The following is a 22,429-nucleotide window of genomic DNA, read 5'->3' as shown; positions in this document are numbered from 1 at the left end:
TGGTGTGCTGTTTACTTTGAAACCAACCTCTGTGAATTATTTTATACCAATCAAGTGCCTCATAATCAGGACTTGATAAAAACCTGTGGAGTTGATACGTATTAAATGGGATGGTCATGAAACCAGGGCAACCAAAAGTCCTGCTCCCACTGTCTTTCACAGTCCTGAGGAATCTCTCTGGCAGATGGGGCTGCTCCAGTGCCCTTCCAACAATGAGCAGCTGCCAGATGGTGCCAGTCATTTCCTGGCTCTTCCTAGTACAGTGCTGGCCTCAGACTGAGTTTTAAGATTTCAGTTCAGCATGCTTGGGACCCAGTAAGTATAAGTACTCAATAAACATTTGTCAAACTGGAGGTAGACCCTCCAGTTCAATAAGATTCCAATTGCTAAAAAAAAGGGGGGGGGCTTAAAATATATCATTTGATCCAGCTTTGGTGGCACACACGGGTGAGATGCTGCTTCCACAGGCTGAGGCCACGTGGGACTCCAAGCCCACCCTGCCACCCCAAGAAAAGAAAGCTGAGCATGGTGGTGCGTGCCTGTAGCCCACCTACTTGGGAAACTCAGGCAAGAGATTGCCACAGAGTAAGATCCTATTTTTAAAACAAAACAACAATACAAAAACAAAAACATATCCATATATATTTTTATATTTATTTTCTAAAGTTTATTTCTTCCATGAATGAGAGAAGCAGAGAAAGACAGAGCGATACTACCGCCCACAGAGTCTTCATGCTGTGATCCACCCCCAGCTTCTGTCAGTTCCAGATCATGGGCACAAACACGCTGGTGTACTCAGAGAGGTCTCTGGATATGACCTCGGATCCTTCCCAGTGGGCCAACTTCTCAGAAAATTGCATTTTACTGCTGTGCCACTGTCCTGACCCCTGGATATGCTTCTTATAAATCCACGGCACTCTAAAGACACAAAGTTTAAATATGAAAAATGAAATAGATGCAAACATTTTAAAATGACCTAAGGATTTTCACATATGAGGTTTTTCTGGACACTGGATCAGCTTATCAGCAACCTTAGCATCCCCTGGTATGCTATTCCTGCTCTCCTCACTGGCACATGGGACTCTGAGCCCAGCTTGGTATTATAAGGAACTTCACTGGTCCTGCTGGCTTCCCCTAGTTACTCAGTTACTAGGTTGTTCTGCCTCTGCCCACAGCAAAAACAAGTCCCCTTCATTCCTGTGCATGTGGCATCCCCAGGCGTTGGAATCCTGACATATTTGCTGAGGTCATACCCATTCACCTCTTCCTAATTCTCAGAGGAGCCACTAAGTGGAGAGTGCCCAAGCAGTGGGCTGTGTCCTGAAGAGTAGAAAACCTCTTGTCCTGCCCGATCTACACGCTTCAGCTGAGGGAAAGTCTCAGGGTCACTTTGCATGGACTGCTTTATCTGGCCACCAGGGTGACGCTCCCCTGTGCTTCTGGAAGCTTCTGCATCAGGGGCACAGGGTCTGATTGCTCAGGTCAGAGAGGTAGGTGTCACAGTGCTGTGAACAAGAAGGGTGGCATCAACTGTGTAGTCTGGGTGAGGAGAGGCAGGGAAGGTGCTGCCCATTGGCACTGCGAGGACTGCAGTCCTTCAGGCGTCCTGGGGATTTTCCCCATAGTTCTGGAGCTCTTAGAGTTCCGGAATTACCCCCTACTCCTTGGCTCCACTGGCATAATCAGCCATTATCACTGCCTTTAGGGGGATATGAGTATAACCCCGATACAACTAGGGTACCTCTAGGACCAGTCTCAGTATGGTAACATGTTAAAAACCCCAGCAGTCCAGACACCCCCTCCAAATACATAAGCATACATCTATATTTATGTTAAAGAAAACAAACACATACACCTTTAAATGCTAGTCAAAAAAAAAAGAAGAAGAAGCTAGTCAAATTCCATTTCAGATGTAGTTCTTGACCATCCTTTTCAGACATCTCTCTGTCTCTCTACCACTTACTCCCAAGGACACTTCTCTTGCCATGGTGTTCTCCCTGTCATCTGCCCCCCCAGGCCTCCCTCTCATGCACTCCATGCCCCCAAGTTATCTTCCCCACATGAAGCCTTTCCCTAATGATGTCTTTAATGAGAACTTGCCACTCTGGAATAGTGGTAAATAAAAATCCTCCACTTGGGGACCAGCAGATGGCATAATGGTTACATCACTGGACTCCCATGTAGTTGACTGTGGTTTGAGTCCCAGGCCTTGTGGCTTCAAACTAATGCTGGGTGCACATGCGTGTGCATGCATGCATACCCAAAATCCTGAGAGGAAAATGGAGGAGAAGGGATTGCAGTGTGGCCATCCTCCCTGGGGAGTGATTTCTTGCTTTCTGTCTGTCTCTCCAGTGAGCACATGTGCCCTATAGTAAAAAAATCTCTCTATTAAAAAAAAAAAGAAATCCTCCACTTTGCTATCTGCAGAGGGAGAAAGCCATCCACCATGTCCTCGTCACAGAATCAGGATGCCATCCCATCCAATTTAGGCTGCCCTCCTGAACCCATGGAATGTTTCCAAATCCCATCCTTAGCTCTGTACCCTTCTTATAGAAAAATAATTTATAGTCCGACAAGGGGTTTGGATTCCTTGCATAGTTGAAAGAACCATTCCAGGTCCTGCTTTATACATATATATATGTATACACATATGTCCCAGGCCTGGGTGCATTGATGCCTGAGGGTACTCAGAATCACCGTGAGTTCCCTGACACCCGAGGGCATGTGTACAAGTCAGGACCCCGCCTTATTGCAAACATCCTCTCAGCCATCTTGCTTCTTAGGACTGTGGTCAAAACCTTTCTTGAGATCACCAGCTCTCCTTGGCTCTCCCCATCTCCCAACTGTGCTGCTTCTGGTTTTTTTACTCCAAACCAGAGCAGAATTCGGTGCTAAAACAGACTTCTCAAACTTTCAGCAAAGTATTCCCAATCTCAAATGGCCTTTCGTTTCTTCATAATAATGTAAAAGTACTTGCTATGGATCAGGAATTCTTCTAAACCCTCTATGTAAGATATTTAATCTTCATAATAGTCCAATGATATTTTGCTATTCTAAAAGTCATAGCCTAGGCCATTGAATAGAAACAGAAAATGAAGCAGACCGAAGTTGAACATTATTCAAAGTTCCTTTTTTACCAAGTGCAGAGCCAGGGACTTGAACTCAAGTTCTCTGACTCTAAATTCTGTGCATTACCTGATAATTAGTTATAGATCTGAGTTCACACTGATGCGTGGAGACGCAAAGTGTTTTCACAGCCTACTGGATAGAGGGAAGGCTCACAGGCATCCAGTACTACATGAAGTCCCAGCCATAGTTCAACACTCGTGGGCCCACCAAGTCACTTCCCCGGACCCTGAGTGTACAGCTGGAACTGATACACAGCAGTTGGAGTAACCTCCACATTAGATCCTGGACTGTGGGTAAAGAGCACACAAGGTGGACAGTCAACTGGAAACTTCAGAAACAGCTCCCTACCCCGGCCCTAGACCATGAAACAAAAAAATAATATCACATCCCAGGGTATAAGGAGATTAGTGCCATTATTAAAGAAAAAGTGGTTTTCATATAACCCTGGGTTGGTCCTAACTCCTGGGGGTAATTGTGAGTGCCAGGGCATTTCCATTCACAGTCAGTTCTGATACCAAATCTAGAGGAATCTCCTCACCATGACTGTCAACCCCCAGCTAGGTTACTTGAAAAAAAAAAACAAAAACAGAAACAGGCCTGGTCCCCTAGCTAGTGGTTAAGGGAGCCAGATCCAACATGTCCAACCATGGTTTGAATCTCAGTCCTGATGGCTTGAAAAACATGCCAGGCACATGAGCACGTATGCCCCAAATCCCAATAGAATGGAGAAATAGAGGAAAGGGGATTGCAGCGTGCCTATGCTCCACTGGGGAGCACGTTCTACACCTCTCTCTCTCTCTTCCTCTCTCTCTCTCTCTTGCTCCGGAAAGCAAATATGTCCTCTGGCAATTAAAACAAAACCAACCACACAAAAATACCTTAGGAAGTGTGTAAAATAGAGGTCTGTAATACGGGAAATAATTTGAGTTTCCTGAATAGACAGGGAAGTTATTATTATTATTATTTAAATGCAGAAGATGCTCAGAAGGTTTATAGACATTTGATTCTATCCCCAAAGATTTCACGAGAAAAAGATAAAATCAATTTTTACACAAGCTTAATTGACCTGCAAAGATGACTGGAAAGGTCATATACTTTCATTACTAAATGTTTTCTGTGAACAAGCTGACCTGTGAATTTCTTTCTCTGAAGATAGACAAAATTACATGTTTTATTGAACTGAATTAAAGATGACTTCATAATCAGGGAAGACAGATTCATAAAGGGATTTTGGAAGTACACGTGATTTGTCAACGTGTCATATCTTTTTTCAAACACATTTTTCAGAAGCATTAGATTTTACTTAGGCAGAGCCAAGATTAGCAAAATTGTTACCCATATCTCTTAAAAAGAAAAAACCTCTATAGCTGTTTTGTCTGGAAGTGGAGGGTTACATTCTCCAGTATAACTTCACAGTTAAGGAGAAAAAAAAAAGCACATTAAAATAATTTATAATCTACCTACTTCTGCTAAAAAGTCTTTCTAAATGCTCAAAGCCAGAGGGTGATTCAAACTGCTGGCCCTGGGATTCCAGAATCAAGTCCTTCTCAGCACACTCACTCGAAAGCAGTTATTGGGTCAGGGGGGTGGGCTCAGGGCTTGGGGGATGGAGATAAGTGTGACCCAGTCTGTTTTCAAAGTGCTGGGTCTTCTTGAGAGACAGACTCGTAAACACACAGCAACAGAACAGCATGAAAGTGCTGGGAGCACCCAGAGGACTGTGTCCCGCAGACGCACCCTCCAGGCCCTCGATGGGTCCCAATTATCCACAAAGTAACTCTCAGAGCCTGTAATCCCTTAGCCTAGTGGCTTTCAAAATGTGGCTCACACACCTATGGGAGTTCCTGAAACCCATCCAGGGAGTCTGCTGGCCAAAAGTATTTTCATAACGATGTAAGATATCATATGCTTTTCCCACTGTGTTGATGTTTGCACTAGTGGTGTAAAAACGAGGGAAAAGCTGCTGGAGCCGCAGTACCAATCAAGGCAAAGACAGACGATATTAATAGTTTAGATGCTTCAGCACCACACAGTCAGTAAACAACCAGTCCACTCAGGATCGTGCCTGATAAAGCGGTGCAAGTTAATTTTATTAAATCGCAACCCTTGAGAAGACTCTTAAAATATTCTATGAGATGAAATGGGAAGTTCGCCCAAAGCACTTCAGCTGCATACTCGAGTATGATATTGCCTTAAGGAATATTGCATTTGTTTGAGTTGTGAGCTGAATTAGCTACTTTTACCATGGAAGACTATTTTTACTTAAAAGAACAATTGTCAGACAAACCATAGTTATTCAGACCTGGGTATCTGGCAGGCTTTTTTCCTGAAAATGAACAAAGTGAGGCTGTGTAGCATGACAAGGAAAACTGGCAGTATTTGTTGCCAATGGTGAAATTTGAGCTTTCAAGCAAACATCAGAATTGTGGAATACTTGTATTCAGCGCTAGGAACTTGTCAGCTTCCCCATGCCGAAAAGCTTTTCTAGAACATCAGTCCACAGATAAATGAACATGTCAACTCGTGGAAGATCTACCTGACTCAGCAAACCAGTATTTCCCAAAGTATCAATGCATGGTGGTACAGAATCACACATGGGTGGAAGATTTATTCTAAGTTCAAAACAGACCGATAGATTTTAATATCATTCCACAATGATATTAAGAATCTATCACTTACTGAGTTTGGTGCAGTAAAAAAAGATACACAAAAAGCTTATCTTTTTGACTATTAAAATACTTCCTCTTTCCCCAATTTTGTATCAGTGTAAGGATGGATTTTCTTTGCATGCTTCAAACAAAACAACAGGCTGAATGCTGAAGATTCTTAAAATGCCAAGAATTCAGCTGTCTTCTCTTAAGCCAGATGTTAAGAAGATTTACAAATGTGAAACAATGCCAATATTCATTAAATCTCATTCATTTGTTTTGGAAAAGTTACTTTTCATTTTTAAAAATGCTATTTTTGTTAACAGGTGATGGATTAGTCATTTTTTTAAAAAGTTTGCTATAGGGTTTGTGTGCCTGCCAGAGATAGACGGGGAGAGAATGAGAAATCACCCCCTGGAGGGATGGCTATGCTACAATCCTTTCTTCTCTATTTTCTTCTCTGCTCGTTGGGCACATATGTACCTGCATCTGGAGTGATCCTCAAGCCACTGGTGGGTAGGAGGATAGAAGAAGAGGAAATATTATTTCCCTCTCCTGCCCTGACCTAATGACTGGGTTGGAGGGGGAACATGGTGGATGTTGTGGAGGAGGGACACTCCTCAAGCAGGGATGTGCTAGACAAGGCAGCAGGTGTACACCTGAACCCTTAGCTGCCCAGTACACGCTTCCTCACTCATTTCCAGAAATGTCTTTCTCTAATATAAGCTAAAGGTGCCTACATTAATCATGCCTCTCCTTCCCAAAGGAAATCACTCAGCCATTGCAGCATCAGGAGGTGCTGTGCTATCATTCTTTCCCGAGTGCAGGATCTTTGGGATGAGTCTGTGTTATACATTCTGTCTTGGGAGCAGATGGTAAATTTAATCACCAGCTCAACCATCCCTAAAGTATAATAACTGGGGCTTGAGGGGCCGGGAGAGGGACAACAGAAAGGAACTTTGGGGCCAGCTGGTGGCAAGGTGGTTAAGGTGGCTGGATCCCATGGCTGACTCTGTGGTTTGAGTCCTGAATATGGTGGCGTGAAAAACATGCCAGGTGCGTGTGTGCATGTGTCCAAAATCCTGAGTGGAGAATAGAGGAGGGGGGAATTGTGGAGTAGCCATCCCCCTGGGGGTGGGGAGGTAATTTCTCACTTTCCCTCTTTTTCCATCTCTTTCCAGTGAGTGCACATGTCCTGTGGCCAAATTTTAAAAAAAAAGAAACTGAAGGGAACTTGGGAAATTTATTTTTGAATTACAATTCTCATTTTAAAAGATAATGCCGGGGGGACCAGCAGTTAGCGTAATGGCTATGTCGCTGGACTCCCATGTAGTCGACCGCGGTTCGAGTCCTGGACCCGGTGGCTTAAACTCACGCCAGGTGCGTGTGCATGCGTGCCCAAGATCCCGAGAGGAGAATGGAGGAGCAGGGATTGCAGCATGGCCATCCCCCCCGGGGGCTGATTTCTCGCTTTCTATCTCTCTGTCTCTGTCTGTCTGGCGAGCGCACGCGCCCTATAGTAAAAACCTCTCTAAGAAAAAAAAAAGATAGTGCCAGGGGAATGCTGGAATTACGTGGGTTTTTGTATGTTTGTTTGTTTGGGTTTTTTTTTTAAGGTATTTACCATAGGCTGTGTGCGCTTGCCAGAGAGACAGCGAAAGACAGTGAGAAGGAAAGTGAGAAATCATTCCCCAGGGGGAATTAGCCATGCCACCACATCCCTTCTCCTCCATCCTCCTCCTAGAATATTGGGCACGTACGCACATGGGCACGACATGGGTTTCAAGCTGCCAGATTTGGGATTTGAACTGTGGTCAGCCATGTAGGAGTCTAACACCTTAACCACTTTGTTACTTGCTGGCTCCAAAATTATGTGCTCCTTAAGGAGTAAAAAAAATGCAGATGGAGGGACTTTCCAGCCTCTGCATTTAGCTTTGTGGCAACAGTGCCTGTGGCTAGCCTCCCCGATTACCCATGCCACGGCCCCTTGCCTTTGCCCAGTATCTGGCTGCTGTCTTACTCAGCAAATCCCACTCCTCAGTCCTTCTCTCTCTATAAACTATGGCAAGTGGTTTCGTTTTGTCACTTTCTTTGTGCAGAAAAGAAAAAAAAAAAAAGGTTTCTTCAACCACTGAGGAACAATTCGGACTACAATTTTTATTTACCAATTGAATGGCAATTACTTGGAGTCCACTCAAGTGAATGTACTGAAGAAATAAACCCACAGAAATATTTTGTGCGTGGGTAGCAAGAGTCAAATAATAGCATAATGTTCTTTAATAAATGCCCCTCCAGCTTCTGAAATGGAAAAGGAGACTCAAGAGCCTATTGAAGAAAGCTGTCCATGTGCACATAGAGACCTGACCTACGCTAGAACGGCAGAATAGGTGTGGTTGCCAAAATAACGCATCACCTCTTACAAACCGAGGATAATCAGTATTAATAAGTAAAATAGATCCATCTGCCTTCAATAAAGATTCATTTTACCATAACGATCATCAGTTAGCTCAACTGTTTGTCAGGCTGGGAAAATTCTAGAAGTGGTACTTATCTCAATAGAACAAACAAAAAAATACTAGAGGGTAAGACAGAAAAAGAGAATGTATCTTTAAACTGATTTTAAAAGAGCAAAACGTGATTTAAAGAAAAAGCAGGTTTAGGACATTTAGAACATCCGCCTTCTCTGGCCACTCTAAGCAATTTCATTCTGACCAGCCAGTCCCAAAGGCATGGGTGAGGACAACTGTGAGGCAAATTATATTCCAAAAAGAGAAAACACTTCTGACTCAGCATCAGTAAATTCTAGGAAGAAAAAAAAATTGAGTTGCGGAAAAGAAGCTTTACTGCGAAACATAATAAAATACAAGATGATTTTCAACTGAACTAAAGTTGAAATCTCATTTTCAAGTGGCAAATAATTTATTCACACGTAAGTGAAGAATGAAGTCTATTTGAATTCTAAGAGGAGTCACTTTTCTATGGAGAAATGAACTTCACAGAAATAATTCCAATTCGGATCCACAAAATCCAAGCTTAAAATTAAACTCTTCTGAGGACAGGACAGTCATACGAACTTTGCCTCATGACAAAAGAATGATCTTTTTCATGCCAGAGCCATGTGTGCAATAGCCATGTCCAACCTTTCCCACAACATGGTAGGCAGTGGGTAAGCTGGGAAAGTCCAACCAAGACCAAAGAACCTCCAGGTTTGGCAAAATGAGACATGACTTCTTTTGTAGTGGTGTACAAGACAGTTTTTAAAAAACATGTCCTCTGGAAACCAGCAGTTAGCGTAATGGCTATGTCGCTGGACTCCCACGTAGTCGACCGCGGTTCACGTCCTGGACCCAGTGGCTTAAAACTCATGCCGGGCGCGTGTGCGTGCGTGCCCAAGATCCCGAGAGGAGAATGGAGGAGAAGGGATTGCAGCGTGACCATCCCCCCTGGGGGGTGATTTCTCGCTTTCTGTCTCTATGTCTCTCTCTGTCTGGCGAGCGCACGCACTCTACAGTGAAAATCTCTCAAAAAACCAAAACAAAACAAAAAAAACATGTCCTCCACCCTGGTCACAAATATCACATCCCTAGGAGGTTCACACTGCTATTTTAATGTGACTGCTTTGTTCCAAGATATGACAACAAAATTGTATTTCATAGGATCTGGTCATTATTTGCTGAAATTTCAATGTATGATCTACTGTTTCAAGGTTCATTCTGATTTAAAAAATGAAAATCTATACTGCCAAGCTGAACTAGGAAGGCTTCTGCCTTTTCTCACTAGGGCATGGTGGGAATGAAAACATGACCTTATTCTGAGGTGATGCTCAGGCTCCAGGTTAGCAAGTGGTGGTCATTATATGTTATCAGTCATCTTTTTAAGCTAACACTCAGTGACTTTGATATAGACACCATGCCCAATGCTTTACAGGTATCTTTTTTCTTTCTTCAGAGAGAGAGAAAGCTCCCCAACATCTTCAGTCAGCCCTGGGCCATGGGCACGCATGTGCCTTGGTATGCTCCAAGTGCACCTGGAAACTTCCCTTGTGTGAACCTCGTAGAGCACTGCATTAACCCTGCACCAATGTCTGGCTCCTTTACAGGTATCATTTCTGTCTCGCAACAATTCTTTATTTATTTATTTATTTTTAAGAATTATTTAATTTTATTTACGTATGTATTTATTTATTTTTACCTTGACTGGACAAAGAGAGAGAGGAAAAGTGCAAAAGCAAGTCACCAGGTCTGAGACTCAAACTACGGTTGGCCATGTGGAATTCCAGCATCTTAACCACCATGCCACCTGCCAGCCTTCAACAACTCTTTCTACCAGATTAGAAAATTAAGCCTCAGGGGGACCAGCAGGTGGCTTGGTGGTTAAGGAACTGGACACTCCCACATGGCCAATCACAGTTCGAGTCCGGATCTAGTGGCTTGCTTTCTCACTTTCTCTCTCTTTCTCTCTGGTCAAATTAAAATAAATGACTGAATAAATAAAATTAAGAAAGAAAGAAAGAAAAAGGGAAGGAAAGAAAGAAAAGCCTCAGAGACACTAAGTAATTTCTCAAAGTCCCATCGCTACTAGTAAGTGATAGGGGTCAAACTTCATGCTTTCAACTATGACCTATTTCTTTCTGTTGGGCCTGAAAGCAGCCTGTATATGTTCTAGGACATATCAGCTTTTTGGTGCTTTCAGACATATAGTCACTTTCTTTGTGTACTCCTTGAGATCATGAGCCTTTGTTTGCTTGTTTTTGTCAGTTTGCCAGAGGGCACAAACACTAATCAGAAAGAGAGAGAGAGAGAGAGACGCAGCACACATGGAGAATGGTCACACCACCCTTTCTCCATTTCTCTTTTCCTTCAGGTTTTTGGGCAGGCATGCACATGCACCTGATGTGTTTGTCAAGCCTCTGGGTCCGGAACTTGAACCACATGGTTGGCTAAGTGGCTAAGCTCCTCTAACCACCAGGCCACAGGGCTGGCTCTCTCTAGAAGTGAAATGTTATGTCTGCTTTGCTAGGAATTTGTAAAGCTTTCCTTATACAGTTAAAGCTGAAGTGATCTGAATTAACGATAAAATTAATCAGATTCCATCTTGCTATATCAAAGTCATGTTGACTGTGAAGACACAGTCTTAAGAACATTAAGGTGTCAGTCACAAGAATATCATTGCTGTCAACACCACCAGCCACCACCACCATCAACAGCAGCTACCACTACTTGAGCATCATTTATGATCCAGAAATCATGGCTACTTTATATACACTATCTCTAAATTTTACAATAAGCCAACAAAGTACAGATCAGTAACCTCATTTTACAGTTTAAGGAAGGCAAGCTCAGACAGGTTATGAAAGATGATCTTGATTGCAGATGATCTCAAAGGACTCAATATAAAGTTCATTCTTATCATTAGTAGGTGGGTCTCCAGAAACCATGTTAAAAATAAATTAAAAAAATGAAGATCAGTGTCTTATCTATAATTAGCACCTCTGAAACCATTCAGGATTAGTCTTTAACTTGGAAAAACTCATGTGAGATCCCACAGACAGCAGCAAGCTATTGTGTTAGACATTTAAACTGTGCCAACACAAAATTCCTCTTACTATTACGTTGTCATTCTCTAATCTTGATTTCATGATGGAATCAATCAAAAATATCTGTTAAACGGGGACTTAACCTTTCTTTGCATTGCAAAACTTTCCATAGAATCCCAGAGTCTCAGGATTAGGGATGTCTTACAACTCATTAGTTGTCCTGCTCCTTTGAGATGGTAGTTTGAATTCCTTTTCTATATCCTTTATTCTTTTTTTCTTTTTTTTTTGAGAGAGAGAGAGAGGTTTTTGCTATGGGGCATGTGAGCTCACTGAAGAGATAGTAAGCAACAGACAGAAAGCAAGAAATCACCCCTAGAGAGGATGGCCATGCTGCAATCCTTTCTCCTCTTGGGATTTTGGGCATGTACCCACACATGTGCCTGGGCATGTTTCAAGACACTGGGTCCAGGACTTGAACTGTGGTTGGACATGTGGGAGTCCAGAGCCTTAACCACTGTGCTACCTGCTTGCCCCTTCTCTATATTCTTTACAGGGAGGGAGGACTTAAAACAATTGTAATAAAAGTATAGACATTATAAAATCAATTAATTTATGTTAAACTGTTAGAAAATGCAGCAATTTGCCAAAGTTCGTATTCGACTACACAGAGACCAAACCAGACATACACATGACCAGCCAATACCATATTGAACTCCAAATGCCAAATTATGTGATGCAGCTGCACATCACAAAAAGCCCTTCAGAATAACAATTTTCATTGCTTTATTCTGATATAATTTTATACTTGCAGAAAAATTGCAAGAATAGTCAAAATAGTTCTACTGTTTACTCTTTACCCTGATTTATCATTTATTAATATTTCACTACAATTGTTTCATCAATCAAAGCCCTGTTTTGACATCTTGTCCATTTATCTATAAATATTTCATGTTTATTTCCTAAGAACAAGGGCTTTTGGGTTAATAAGATTTTTGATCAAAATACTAAGTTAACATAAAAACCATCAGAATACATTTTTAAGACGTTAACTACAGTGAGACACGGATACGGTTTGCTGTCCACTGATGATGTCGTGCATAGTATTCTCAACTCACCTGGTGAGTGGCATATATCATAAAATCTGGGTAAAATCTCTTTACAGTCTAAATGATGTACAGTGATTGAATATATAAATAATAAAATTTTAAAAAAAGAAGTGAACTATAGAGAAAAATACTTCATGAATAAAGGTAAGAACAAAACGCTTTACCTTCATTCCTCAAAGAGAGGTCTTTTTTGCCTTGCTTTGCTTACCATACAATTCCTAGACTGTCCCATAGTACTTTGCACACAGCAATAAATACCCACCAAGTACATTTCTTTATGATGGTGTGTGATACTCTATTGACCAAACTTCTATATGAAGCACTTTGGCTTTTTTTTTTTGGGGGGGGGGGGAGGTTTTTGCTATAGGACACGTGCACTCGCCAGAAAGACAGAGAGAGACAGAGACAGAAAGTAAGAAATCACCCCCAGGGGGGTGGGCATGCTGCAATCTCTCTCCTCTATTCTTCTTTAGGGATCTTGGGCACGCACGCACATGTGCCAGTGTGAGTTTAAGCCACTGGGTCCGGGACTCAAACTGTGGTGAACTACATGGGAGTCCAATGACACAGCCATTATACCAACTGCTGGTCCCATACACGAAGCATTTCTAAAATAAACCAAAGGCAAGAACAAAATATTTAGTCATTTCTTTATTACTTACAATTTGTGAGTTACAAAAAGACAAAAACCTTCAGATGCAAAGAAAGGGCTTTTGAGACATTACCTTTTTAAGATGAGACCAAACAAATAACATGATCAAATGTGGCCCTCCTGGCCTCATAGGTAGCGGTTCCTGATGTACTCTCGGTACACACAGGTGTCCTCTTTCCCCAGTGGCTGCATGATGCCCTGACTGGCCTGGATGTGGGCTTGGAAGATCTCAGTAGACTTTCTGTCTACTCTTGGAGGCTGAACTTCATAGATGTTATCTTGCGAAAATGCCGCTATGGGCGTTCTATGAGAGAGGAAAGAAGGGCAGGCTGTGTTAAAGAGAACAAAGCACATCATCGTTAAGGCGTGGTAGCCTTAAGTGTTTGAAAACTGCTGACCTAGAACAAATAGGCTTTCTATGAGCAAGAGGCTGGAACGACCACAGAAGTCCCCCGTGGCTGGCTTCCTCCTCTGCCTGGAAGATAGAGCTGCACCAGCACCTGCTGGGAGCCCTTCCTGGATGGACAGGAGGCCAGGCCCCACCTCTGTTCCCACAGCCCTGTGTGTGCAGATGCCTGTGCACCCAGCTGTTTCCCTCACATGACTGCGAGCCTCTTTAGGTGGGTCTGCACAGACGTTCTGCTCTTTTCCTTGGCACATAGCAGGCACTTGAGCCTAGGAAACAGTGGACTAGGGAACATAATTCCTACTTCACAGGGTTGCTGAACGGAGTAAGTAAGCATATGTGTGCAAAGTGTTCACTTCGCACAGTGCCTGGGGCGCTCCAAGTACTCAGGCAACGCGAACTACTGTTAACAATTGGGTTGTCAGGAAAGTCATGATGCATTTTTGCATAGAAAAACAAAGGAAAAGACATCATGACTTTCACAGCGACCTAATATTACAGGTGCATAATGTCTTATCTGCAATTCTGAAATCCTAAAAGCTTTGACAACCAAAAGCTACTCTGCCAGCAAAATCTGACCCAGCTAAAACTCATTTTTTAGTGCATTCTGATGAACTGACATAATCATCTTACTGAACATGACTAATGTCTTTAATTATTGGTCACGATCTCAGATCATGCGGGGATATTATTATAAGGTGTATGTACCATGTTGCTACATGAACACCCAATTCTGAATTCTATAGCTCAACTGGATTCAGGCTTTTAGATGAAGGAGTGTGGTTGATATGCAGCTTCCTTGTTTTCTGGGGAGGTTTGAAAAGTTCCCAAGAATCTCGCTATTCAAAAATATCCCTCCATTCCCATACTACCAGTCTGCCATAGTCTTGAAATTTCTATCTACCCCTTAGAGAAGGTACCATCTCTAGGAAGGTCTCATCAAAATGCATATCAGTATTTGACACACTCTTGACTCATCACAATGTGAACACCCACTAGTTTTTGTATCTTGGCTGGGGTGGATCCTCAAACAATGAGTCAACAGAAAAAATCAGGTGTGATGCAGAGTGTTAAGTATGTGTGTTGGGTGTGTATGCACATGTGCATGCCAGGAAGGTCAAGAAAAGGCCACTGATGGGGGAGGATGGTACACTGAAAGACACTGTGACAGATGGGGGGTACAATCACAACACATTGTGTCACTTGGCCCATGGTTGAATAACTCTCTACACCAGGGCACCTAAGATAACAGAGAAATCTGGAGAATTTTTTCGACTGGGTTGAAATTTAGTCTTACTCATGAGCATCTTATGAGAAAAATTAGAAAAGGCATCCTGGGGCCAGCAGGTGGTATGGAGGTTAAGGTGCTGGATCCCACATGGCCGACTGTGTGGTTTGAGTAACAGACCTGGTGACTTGAATATCACACTGGTCGTATGCATGTGTGTGCCCAAAGTCCTAAGAGGAGAATGAAGGAGAAGGAATTGTGGTGTGGTCATTCCCCAAGTGGGTGATTTCTTACTTTCTCTTTTTCTCACTGGTGAGTGCATGAGCCCTATAGCCAAAAAACAAACAAACAAACAAACAAACAAACAAAAAAAAACAAACTAAAAAAGAAAGAGGGAGAGAGAGAGAGAGAGAGCAAGGTAAGTAGGTGAGGGAAGGAAGGAATGAAAGAAGGGAGGGAGAAAGGAAGGAAAGAAGAAAGGGAAAGAAAAACAGGCATTCTGGATCTCCAGCTATTTGGTTAGCAGGGACTCCTGGAGATGGTGAAGATTCGCTGTACTCAGAAATGATACTGGGAATGTCAACATTCTGAAGGACACTAGGAGGTGCAATGACACACCTAGAGGAAGATAAAAGTTGTACAGTAAAGTCTCCTGAAAGTGTTCCATCTTCATGGGATATGCTACACTTAACAAGGGTCTTTCTAACTCTCCCAGAAAATAGTCATGGTAGCTTGCTGTGCTTTGCTTTGAGAACATTAACACCTCCTGAACTACTAGCTAGAGATTCCATTAAAGCACATTAAGATAAAATAACACTAGAGGTGATATATTCTTCTGGAAGTGAACCTCATTTGTTTTCACCTCAGGGTATATTTTAACATAAATTTGGTAGATAGTTTATTAAAAAAAAACTCCCATTTTTTTAAACACATGGTAATAATTTCACATAATCTTAGAACACATCCCTATTTAAGTAAACAAAAAGAGCAAAGTGATTTACTTAGAGTTAAAAAAAAAAAATTACACCTCCTACTGTCCTGCAGAATGTTAAGAGAATCCCCAGATGTCTAAATCTCAACCTAGCCTCCTCAGGGCAAGCATATGTAGGGCTAGCAAAATGCAGGCAGTGCAGTTATCCTAGTGTGGCTAACACACCATAATGGTGAGTGGTTGGGAAAACAAATGAACTCGTTTCAGATTCCCCTCAGAAAAACATAACTCTCCAGTCATTTAGATAATTCAAAATGAAATGTTAAAATTCTTTAATGGTTGATAATTACTCAGGGTCAAACCATCTTAACCAGAACCTTTAAAAAGGTGGCTCCATTAGCATTTTTTGAGATTATCATCAAAGCAGCAGCCACCAATAAAGCCTCCCAAACCACACTATTTCCACCTCTCTAGTACTTTTCCTTTCTTTCCTAAAGCTCTTCTACACAAATTATCTTACTTCATTTTCACCACCCGTCTTAGAGGCAGGAGGCACAGAAGTTATACTCTCCATTATATAGATAAAGACATTTTATAGATATAAAGTCTATTTGTAAAATGGGAATAATGTCTCTGTTATGTCTTTGAACCCACATTTGCAAGAGCTCTATGTGTGTTAACAAAGATGTTTCTGGCAGGAATCACACCATATGTCCAATATATGTAGAAAGACACCCTCTGGGAACTGAATCTTAATGTTTGTCTAAGACAGGACAATACAAAGTTACCAAATCATCATTTCATCTTTCATGGTTATTGTTCCAGAGGCCTCAGATGAATGCACATGTGGGCAGGCAATGGAAGGAAGTAGAACAGCATCCAGCAACCACACAATAATGCAGGGGCCAGGGCGACCACTAATGGCCACACACAATGCACTTCCACCCAGTGCCTTGGGTTTCTTATTAGTAAATCAATCAAGAGCATCTCTTCTTACTTCTATGTCAACTGCTTTATGGCCACATGTAAAGATTACATATATGGTAAACACAAAATGCCAAGCATCAGCCTTAAACAGTATTAGACTGAGGGGTAGGTAGGTTTAGAGTTTCAACACCACCTCACTATGGTTTAAAAACAATCTGTGTAAGCAAGGTCAGAATATGCATCAACTATTACCCTTTCCTATTTATTCTTCTGGATACAAAGTCTACATTAAACAACATAATCGTAATGTTAAAATATTTATTACTGGTTATGGGCAAGAAGGAAGTTTAAGACATTTCCAATATTGTTGACATAATCAGAAAAGAGTTGGATGAAACAGATTCACAAAGAATCCTTGTTTCATCATTCTACTTCAGCATCTCAAAGTTAGTCACAATGAGCTCTTCACAGTCTCAAGGCAGTGGTTCCCAAAGTGTGGTCCCTAAACTGGCAGCATCAGTACCACCTAGACATTTGTTAGACATAAATTCTTGGTTTCAAACCTACTGAATCAGAACTCTGAGGATGAAAACCAGCAAAGTAGCTTTAACAAGCCTTCTAGGACAGGGTTCCCCAACCTCTAGGTGGCAGTCTGGGACCAGTCTGTGGCCTGTTAGAGACTGGGTCGACTGGTACTGGTCTGCCAGCTGTGCAGTGAGCAAGGCTTTGTCTGTTTTTGCAGCCACTCCCCATAATTAATTCAAGATACTGTCTGGCCTCCCTCTTCAGTCGGATCAGTGACAGTACTGGGTTCTCATAGGAGCTTGAGCCCCATTGCCGTGTAATCGTTTCGTTATATTGCAATGTGGTGGAAATGTGGTGCACACAGTGGATGTGGTGTACTCAGGTCATTCGGGACCACTTCCCACTCCTAACCATGGAGAGATTATCTTCCACATGGCTGTCCTCTCATACTGGAAAGGCTGCGGGCTGCTGTTGTAGGTGATTCTAATACTTGCTAAAGTTTAAGAACCTCCAGGAGACCACTGCTGCTTGTGTGGATGAGATATCCACAATGTTAAATAAGATCTTGTGGTCAATGGCAATAGCATAGAACTTTTTAAAGCATGAACCTTCTTATTAAGGATATACTACCACTAACCCTATATTATAAAGGCATAATTTAACATTTAATTTTAAAGACTTGAATAGCAATATTAGTTCACCACACATTTTCTAATGAGGAGACACTTTTGATTTCCCCACTGATGAAAGGAATATGAAAACCTGGACCCTCACCAGGGGTACTGGCTAGAACCTTGTCTCTGAGTGCACTAGAAAGAGATGACGATAAGCCCAGTAATGCTTCTAGTACTACATGGACAGTCTTTTTTATTAGCTTACACTCTGTTTCTGGGTGAAAAGACCAGTATTTAAACACTAAATGATGTGGAAATGGTGAGTCTACTTTCTTTTATTTATTCTGGCAAAGAGAGCTGGCTTGTTACTGCACTTTCATGGTAAAAAAAAAAAAAAAAAAAAGACTCCACATTTCTCTCTTGCCATAAGCAGAGAGCATGACTTTTCAGCATCTCTTCACAACCCCCAAAAGGATCAGACCCACTACCACTCATTCAAATGCTACTAGTATTTTTGGAGAGAAATATTATAATTACAACATTGCAGGCTCATTTCTTTTTATCTACAAAACCTAGTTCCATCTTCAAGCTCTATATTTCCCCTGAAGGAATGTTACAGTCTTATTTAGAATAATATATTTGCCAGTTAACCCAGACTGTTGGTTGCACTCAAACACTGAGGACCGATGACACTTATCCTTAACTGCAGTTCCTGTTCACAGAAGAGAAAGAAATTCACCAGGCAGAAATTCATTAGATACACCAGATGTTTTTTTTTTTTTAAAGAAAAGCCTCATTGGTGCCCTTTTATGGTCTTTCTTAAATGTGAGATTACTCACTTGGTTGGTTTTAATAGGACCATTTCTGATAACTGTATCTCACACTTAGATGCAAAACTAATGTTTGCGTCCCTACTAAAGTTCAGCTCCTAGTGTTTTGTTTTGTTTTGTTTTTTCTACTTTTTATACTGAACACCCAATAAGCATACAGTGATTTGACAAGAAAAAATTTTACTGGTTAGATAAATGTTTTCTGAACTTCTTAATTCCACGATGATTTGTGGTTGGTGGTTATACTACTAGACACTATTTATATAATTTCAATAATTTTATATATGTGATACTTTTCTACATGATAAAATCTTATGCTTTTTCTATAATTAGCATTTTGGCATACATAAAACCCTATTTTGCATTTCCAGACAATTTAGTTATAGTTATAGTCATGGAATATATTTCCCTTCTCTTCCCTTCCCTTCCCTTCCCTTCCCTTCCCTTCCCTTCCCTTCCCTTCCCTTCCCTTCCCTTCCCTCCCCTTCCCTTCCCTTCCCTCCCCTTCCCTTCCCTTCCCAGGGATCTCTCTCTTGATACCATAAACTCCAAGGTTTCCTCCAGGGTTGCTATTTTCACATCACCAAGTGATTTTTTGTTGGTCATGTTCGAATCACAGAATCAAGAGACCATTATGGCTGAAGAAGACCTTATGGAAGACCTTGACCTTTTTCCTATACTCTCATTTGCAGATGATGGTCATCATTTAGTCATTTCTCTCACTATTTCCTCTGCTTTCAGGGAGAAAACCATAATTAGGTTAGGATAGAAGCCTATCAGATGCTCTGGTATCAATGGAGCAAAACCTCAGCAAATGCCTTAACAGTATTATTCTACTTACCTTTCTGCTGGTTTTGTCACCTCTATTAAGAAATAATAACCCTCATACCTAACTGGCAAGCTATACCTATGATACACATTGCCATGAAAATTCTCTTTCTAGCCTTTCATGTTGCTCAGTGGTTTTAGCTGTTTCTTTTCTTTCTTTTTTCTTAGAGAGATTTTTTGCTATAGGGCACGTGCACTCACCAGAGAGACAGAGAGACACAGAGAGACAGAAAGCAAGAAATCACCCCCCAGGTGGATGGTCATGCTGCAATCCCTTCTCCTCCATTCTCCTCTTGAGATCTTGGACACACACACATACACACACATGCCCAACGTGAATTTTAAGCCACCAGGTCAAATCACGATCAACTACATGGGAGTCCAGTGACTTAACCATTATGCCATATTCTGGTCCCTAGCTCTCAGTTTCTAATCTTCTTTTTGGTCAATGCCCATTACTTCTTTTTAGTGCCTTCATTAAATTGCTTTCCAAAAAAGTTCTCACACAATCCAAGTCCTAGTCATAAATCTGTTTCACCAAGATGATATACTAAGAATGTGTTTGCTTCTTAATATTTAAAATTCAAGCTAATACTGCATATATTACCCACATTCTGTGGTCCTCTCTATAAGACCTGAGTCCAAAATATAGCTCCCAAAGTGCATTTGTACAACATGGTAGCCACAAGCCACAGGTGGCTATTTAAATTTATATTAAAATTAAAATTAAATAAAATTTAAAAATAGATCATCGGTAGCACTAACCACATTTCATATTTCAGGTGCTTGATAGCCACACATGATCAACGGCTACTCTGCTGGACAGTGCAGACACAGAACATGCCCATCATCACAGGGAGTCCTATTGGACAGCACTGTTTTAGAGTGTCTTTTCATTTTTCCCGAGAAATTCTGGATACCTTTATAAGTCTTTCTAAGCCCATTACCATAACGTGTCTCTGCATAGCATTTTATCACTCTCCAATCTTTTATTTCTTTATAGATGTACTAGGATGTGAGCTCCATCTTGGTCACCCTTTATCACCCAGATAACTGCATATGGTAAGCACTCAGTAACTGTCGACTGAGTAAATGAATGATGTCTACTTAAGGAATGTGATTTCACCTTGGGTTTCTAAATTCAGAACTTGAACTCAGTATAATCTGGACTGATCTAGAGGAATGAGGGGCTGGAATCTGCTGAATTCTTGCTCTTAAATTCCTTTTCTTAGGCAAGGCCAGAATGTGGACAAGGGAGCTGAAGGGAAGCTGAGGTGCTTCCCTGAGAGTGAAAGCTATCAAAGTGATTCGAAAAACAAGGGTGAGGCAGGAGAGGTGGGATCTTATCCCACTGCAGACTGCAGAGTTGAGAAAAAAGTGGCTTGGGCCCATTGACAGTGGTACAGTGGTGGCACAGCACTCTACAATACTGGAAGCCATATGGAAGATTGGGGTTTGGTTTCCAGGTCAACATATATGTTCTGGGTGCACACTTATGTGTCCATAAGCCCAGTTGGCTAGAAAGGCTGAGGGAGGTGTGAAATCCTATTGAGGATGTGTGTTTTTCCTTTCTCTCTCTCTCTCTCATGAAAGAAATAAATGTTAAAAAAAAAAAAAAGGGAGAAAGAAAGGAAGGAAGGAGTGACTCAGATTAACAAACTTACTACATGGGCTGAAATCAAGAGAAATGTGTCAATCTTTAAACTACCCTTAATAAAACAAAAGAAAAGAAAGGTAAAACCTACCCCTGTACTTTGGGCTTCGGGAAAGCATGCTTTGCCTATATTCTCTGTTACATACCCTGTCAAGACAATTTCAGTGCTAGAACTATGGGGAAGCACTCCATAGTACTTCTGCCTTGACCACTGTTACGTACCTGTAGGTAGATGTATATGATACACTACACAGAGCAATGTGGCAGGTATGAGGGACTAACCTGTGAAATAAAACCATATTACTATCATATTACTGACATTCTGAACATTATCAAGGGAGAGAATAAGAATAATTTCCTTCTTTACTACTGTTAAAAGATGGCAAGTCCATATTAAACACACAACACGCTATGAATCTAGCACACAGACCCCGAAAAAAATTCATTTATTTCAGTCTTACGTTATGGAGAGCTAATGACACAGAATATTGAACAAATCTGATTCTTTAAAATTAAAAAAGTCTTTTAACCACTGTTATTATAAGAGGATGAATGAACTGTCATCCAGCAGAGACACTGAAAGGGGAGGTTAGAAATATCACAGGCAGGTTAAAAATTCATTAAAGCAAAGATGACAATAATGCCGGTACCTACACAATCACCATTAGTAAAAGCAAAAGGGAAGATAAGAAAGTGACAAATAATCCATCATGATGAACATAAAATGTACAACCCTGCAAGTCAGGGAGTAGGCCGCCTTGTCTGTTCATAAGGCCCTTCAAAGGCTCAGCAATACAGAATCTCATCTTCTTCGAGTAGGCGGGATCTCCAAAGATTTTGATGGGAGAAGTGGGTGACATTTTGATTAGGGAGAGAGCAAGAGGACAGTAAAACAGTGATCTGCCTTCAATCTGTCAAGGAGCCATGTCCTCAGGCCAGCAAGACAGGCACTGAGGACTGGAAAAGTTGAGGATTTTATGTCGAGGCCTAAGTGACATCTACAACATAGAAAAATTATTTATAGATCAAAGTATACAATGACCTTAATAGATTTCAAAAATATTCATGAATTTGTAATAGCTAAGGCCACTAAACTCTCTTTGTGTAGATTGGTTTGTTGTCAGAATGTCGTGTGTATGTGTGCATATATACACGCAGAGGCTATGTACATGGATATGGTATTTACATCTCGGACTCCCTTGCGATTTGGGTTCAAAATGTGATTTAGGGGCCAGATGGTAGGGCAGCCATAATGCAATGCTACAGTCACATGAGAAGTCCTGTATATGTCCCGGGGACTCCCTGTACATGTTGCATCTGTACATGCCTATGTTCTGGGTGGGCTTAGGCTAGAGATGGACTATAGCATGAAGACACTGTTGGGGGTGCCTGCCTGTCTTTTTTTCACACTCTTT

At 41.5% G+C, this 22,429-nt stretch overlaps 1 protein-coding gene across 2 annotated transcripts in view; it reads right to left on the bottom strand.

Moving 5' to 3' along the window:
• Nucleotides 1–752: 752 nt before the first annotated feature.
• Nucleotides 753–22,429, bottom strand: part of FIG4 (FIG4 phosphoinositide 5-phosphatase) — a 126,678-nt gene continuing 105,001 nt past the window's right edge. Inside the window, exon 23 of one of the 2 annotated variants that reach the window (XM_027775138.1) lies at nucleotides 753–918. In XM_027775138.1, coding sequence (XP_027630939.1) covers nucleotides 759–918 — 160 coding nt within the window. In that variant the 3' untranslated portion in view covers nucleotides 753–758. Of the gene's footprint in view, nucleotides 919–13,061; nucleotides 13,376–22,429 lie in introns of those variants that run through there. The other variant, XM_027775139.1, reaches the window with a different exon arrangement.

The sequence above is a fragment of the Tupaia chinensis genome, unplaced genomic scaffold (assembly GCF_000334495.1).
Source record: "Tupaia chinensis unplaced genomic scaffold, TupChi_1.0 Scaffold000527_1, whole genome shotgun sequence".
Classification (NCBI taxonomy): domain Eukaryota; kingdom Metazoa; phylum Chordata; class Mammalia; order Scandentia; family Tupaiidae; genus Tupaia; species Tupaia belangeri.
This window is presented reverse-complemented; position numbering and strand designations above follow the sequence as displayed.